Source organism: Lactuca saligna, chromosome 5 (assembly GCF_052625555.1).
Source record: "Lactuca saligna cultivar CGN05327 chromosome 5, ASM5262555v1, whole genome shotgun sequence".
Classification (NCBI taxonomy): domain Eukaryota; kingdom Viridiplantae; phylum Streptophyta; class Magnoliopsida; order Asterales; family Asteraceae; genus Lactuca; species Lactuca saligna.
The window spans coordinates 196,967,264-196,972,292 of NC_136421.1; the positions used below are offsets into that span (position 1 = coordinate 196,967,264).

Consider the following 5,029-nt stretch of genomic DNA (forward strand, 5'->3'; position numbering starts at 1 on the left):
ATAGATCTGGTTTCTGGACGAAACTCGGTAAATATAATAATAATAATTGGATCTATTATTCGCAACTAATCGACATATAATTCTCAATATTATTTGTCGGTTTCCTTGCGCGTCTATTAGTTTGTTATTTACAACAATAAATATGATAGCTAAGAATAATTTATTAGCTTTTAGTTGTAATTCGTAGAAAAAACGGAAATGAGTTGCATTCACTTTAAGTGGTATTATCCGTAGTAGAAATAAAATGTACAATCTAATTAAACATGCCTCAAGTAAGTCCAACCAACGGCTGCACAAAATAGAATAGAATTGTCAACTCATGTATAAGAAAGTTTCTCTAAAAAATATAGTGAATTAATCCATTTGCGATCAGACACGTGTATGTCCGCAGATGGAAATGCAAAATCACAGATGGACTTAATACATTTGCGATTTTAAGGGCTAATTTTATATATATATATATATATATATATATATATATATATATATATATATATATATATATATATATATATATATATATTTTTGCTGTTTTCCACAAAATAATTATTATATTTGACTAAATGTGCAATTATCTCTTATTATAATCTTCTAGATTATAATCGTCTAGATCTAGGGTGATAGAGAAATCTTGAATTTAGGAAAGGATACGAGAGAAATCTTGAATTACCCAAAAGTGATTTACGTTCGATTACCCTTGGGAATAAGGTTACTTTTGATGCTCAGCTTATTTTATTTAATTCTTTTATAAAAAAAAAATTTAGATTGTCATGAAAATTTCTAAAAAGTTACTCAAATTAGGTTTTAAACAGATTCATAGAACTTTTTAAAACTCTTTTAAATATAACATTTATAAATCTACACATGCACAATTAAATACTCTATTTATTTCATATTTCTATATTTTTAAAAAGGAATGTTGTAGTTAAATTTAGCGTATGTTGTATTAGTTTATCTCAAATAATCCCTAATTGAAACATTGTAAGAAAAATAATGATATGAGAACCAAATCAACCAAAAACACCCATAAATAATACTCGTAAATTTCTTCCAAATGTATGAATAACCCCTTACAAATATTAAGATTTTAAAAAAATGCTGAAGATATTATACATACTTTTGCTAACAATTAAATAATTTTATAAGATATGTTTGATGTCACATGTAACCTTCGTTTGAAGTGTTTAAGAATAGGTCGAAAATATCAAACAAAATACCAAACTTTAGTGAGAAAACTTGAGATGATTATGACTATTTATCCTTCATAATTATATTCTGATATTCAACGAAATTAGTCGATAATATGATTATCTTTGATTGTAAGAATATATTCTTTTAAACAAAAAAGTCTTCAAAGTATATTTCTAAGTACTGTATATAAATAACAACAAGTTATTTAGTCCAATTCATTGTTGTTGCAACTTTGTTTTGCTATTATCCAATGATTCCAATCTAACATAAAGGGAATCATTTCCACACAAAAAACAACTAATTTATTCGTATTTAAAAAAAAAAATACAATTTAACTCACCAATGTTTTTAAAACTTGTAAACCATTCCTTCTGTGTATCCAAGTTCTTTGAGTACTCCACTCACCTCACCTTGTGACCAATCTTTGGCTTTGCCACCAGATACATGTTCCATCATTCCAGGTGGCCCACACACCTAAACACAACGGAATGGAATCAGTCAAAGGAATCGGAATTAGAACTGGAATTGGAATTGGAATCCTTACAAGTATAAGTGTGTCATCACTTGGAGAAGGTAAGCCTTTTGAGGCCATGTCTTTTGATATGTAACCTGTGCCTCCAACCCAATACTTTGATGGATTATCAACAGTATAAAATACCTACAATTTCAATAACATTTTATTTTATATCTCAAAATAATAATAATAAATCGTAAATTATTGTTTTTTGTGTTGTATTAATTTACCTTCAAATTAGGGTGGCTGGAAGCAAGCATGTCAAGTTTCTTTTTTAGCAGAATGTCATCTGGTGATACATTCGCATAAATCAACGAAACCTGAAATTTGTTTTATTTATTTTTTTTATACTTAGAAAAATGAAAAAAATAAAAAAATAAAAATAAAAATAAAAACTTACTTTGGTGTTATCATCAGGATTCTTAAGAATGGCTTCAATAACCTGAAGCATTGGAGTGATTCCTGAGCCACCTGCAATCTGTAAACAAATATGAATTACAAAATTAGAGAAAAATAAAAATAATAAATAAATAAAGAATATTGTTTATTTAGCTTTACTTAACTCACCATGCCAATGTGTTTCTTCATATTGGGAGTGTATCTGATCTTCTCAATGGGTCTGAAAGAGATACATTTTGTTGGTCATAAGTATATATATATATATATATATATATATATATATATATATATATATATATATAATTCAATGAGGGTATAATAGTAATTTAACAGACTAATGGTTGATTACCCACCCTTTTACTTCAACCACATCACCTGGATTTAGTTTTGAAAAATACTGGCTCATTTTCCCTTCAGGATAAATCTGAAGAAAAACAAATTGTAAAACAATTAATAAGTATCAAAATATTTTAGTTTTTCAAGAATCAAAAATGTAGTTTTTACATACCTTAATCATCAAATCAAAGTAACCTTTAGAATCTGGATCAGATATGGGGGTGTATCTGAAAATAAACATTCATGAAAATTGATAACTAAGCATGAATAAAAAGTAAAAAATATCTCTTTAACTTACGGGCGAACAACATATTTTGTTTTTCCTTCAGCATCTTCTCCTAATGGAGCCCTATTAAATAAATAAATAAAAAAAGAATATATGAATGAGGTGGCATATAGCTAAAAATTAAAAATTTGATTCCATAAGGGTAGTCATAAACTTGCCTTGTAATGAGGCATGATGCAACATCGAGTCCCAAATGGAGATTTGGATCAAAAGAAAACCTGAAATTAATGTGGATAAAAATTTTACTCCATAATTTTACTTCCAAGAATATATTGATAAAAGAAAATAAAGAAGTGGGATTATGAAGAATTGAAGATAACCTGTATAGCTGTGTATTGTGGCTGACTTTAGCTTTCTCTTGCAGTTTAAACTCTATCCATTTGTCAGGATGAAGAGCTGAAATACACAAAACCATCATTATTAAATTCAAAGGTGTATTGGAAAGAAACTTATTTGTATTGACCAAAAGCAAACGTTTCTTGATTAATTTCGTGGTTTAAATATCATGATTTGTTTCAGAAAGGAAATATCATGACAAGATGAGAAAAGCTGAAACAAGAAGCTTACCAGTTTTAGGACCTGTTTCTTCATTGATTTGATCTAGATGGGCCTGTTAATGGGGAAAAAAACATATAATTGATCAGTGATCTTTATATTGGATGATCCAAGCAAACAATCAAATAATCATCTCTTAAGTAGCAAACTAGCAAACACAAATCAAACAAAATGCTGAAAATCACAATTTCAGATTTCTAATGATTCAGCTTATCAAATGCACAAATCATATTATCCACACAGCAATATACATACTTATCATTCAGTTTCCTATTGTAATTAAATCGGAAGTATAGGACAGAGGAAGAAAACTACCAAATTGAAGATCTAAGCAAACAATCAAATAATCAGTAGTCAAGAACTAGCAGGCACAAAAACCTAATAAACTAAATCTTAACGTCTCAAATCACATAAAATGTTAAAAACAAAATTTTCAGATACTAACGATTCAGCTTGCCGAATGTACATATCACAGTCTCCACACAACGGCATAGAGAAATATAAAAACGTTTTGTGTTGTATTTAAACTGGAAGTACAAAAAGATGGAGAAAACTACCAAATTTGGCTCAGAAAAGTAGTAGAAATACGAGATTCCACCAGAGATGGCAGCGATTGCTCCAACTGGAAATCGAAAATGCGTTGAATTTGATTGCGATTGCCCCCGAAAAGCATGCGAAAATGCGATCGGCGTTGCTTTGCTTAATCTCCTGAAGAATGTCGACATCTTGAATCGAAGAGAGAAGGACTGAGATTTTGAGGGTTTTGGTTAACGTTCCACTCCGACTTTCAGGGTATTAGGAAGAATGTTAGAATGATCCTCTGAAATGCAGTCCACGGTAAGTTTCGTAGACCCACTCTACCATCCTCCATTGGATGGAATATATCCTAAAACTCTTTAAAAAAAATTAAATAAATAACTAAAATAAAAATAAAAATAAAAAAATTATAAGTTGTGTATGAGAAAAAATAACAATAATGTTTTATGTCATTGAATTAACAAAGGAATAAACAATTACAAATGGTTAATGGTTGATCGGTGGAAACTGAATAATTAAGGTTGTTAAATGGATCCGTTGAATGAGAATTTTTTTTTACTATTTTTTAATACCAATAAAAACAACTTCAAAAAACAAAAGATCATTCTACATTTCTAATAAAAACCCCACACACATTACAAAATACATTAAAATTCAAAATTACAAAGCATATTATCACTTTTGATACACCAAAAGAATTAACAAGTTTGATTATAATTTATTTCCCCAAAATTATTTTGATGATGAACTAGAAAAGGAAAACCACACTTAGAAACCGAAAATAAATAAATGAGCAACAAATATACTAAAGAACTAAATTCAAAGTGAAAATGCTAATTACCCATCAATATATATATATATATATATATATATATATATATATATATATATATATATATATATATATATATATATATATATATATATATAAAGAAACTCTAATGATCCATCAACTAACATACCTCTATAGTCTCCATCACTTGGACTTTTACCGACATGAATCCTAATAACCCAACGAGAGATGGATTTTGTATCTAATTTGAAGGATTTTAGAGGGTTGAAGGGTTACAAATGAGAATAAATGATATGTGGTTTATTTTGTATCTAATTGTTTTTGGACGAAATAATGGGTTTATTGTTGGTTTGGACTTTTGTGGCAAAATTAAGACTAAGCTTATAATGGAAGATTTTAGTTTTATGTTAGATGAATT

The 5,029-nt window shown here is 28.3% G+C and overlaps 1 protein-coding gene across 1 annotated transcript; it reads right to left on the reverse strand.

Annotated features, from left to right (window-relative positions):
* Positions 1–1,330: 1,330 nt before the first annotated feature.
* LOC145044903 (NADH-cytochrome b5 reductase-like protein) lies at positions 1,331–4,093 on the reverse strand. The gene is made up of 12 exons (XM_078993254.1): positions 3,839–4,093; positions 3,294–3,336; positions 3,047–3,122; positions 2,885–2,944; positions 2,739–2,789; positions 2,613–2,667; positions 2,458–2,528; positions 2,273–2,324; positions 2,106–2,183; positions 1,936–2,025; positions 1,736–1,849; positions 1,331–1,665 (listed from the first exon to the last, which is right to left on the reverse strand). The coding sequence occupies exons 1-12, from the start codon at positions 4,004–4,006 to the stop codon at positions 1,540–1,542; spliced, it is 984 nt and encodes a 327-aa protein (XP_078849380.1). The 5' UTR covers positions 4,007–4,093; the 3' UTR covers positions 1,331–1,539.
* Positions 4,094–5,029: the final 936 nt, after the last annotated feature.

Bases quoted from the DNA above. Each gene is read 5' to 3' on its own strand.
- LOC145044903 (XM_078993254.1), bottom strand. From the start codon at position 4,006: ATGTCGACATTCTTCAGGAGATTAAGCAAAGCAACGCCGATCGCATTT. The intron at 2,790-2,884 runs GCAAGTTTATGA...TTTATTTAATAG, and splicing joins GCATCATGCCTCATTACAAG to GGCTCCATTAGGAGAAGATG. The intron at 2,529-2,612 runs GTATGTAAAAAC...GTTTTTCTTCAG, and splicing joins ACTTTGATTTGATGATTAAG to ATTTATCCTGAAGGGAAAAT.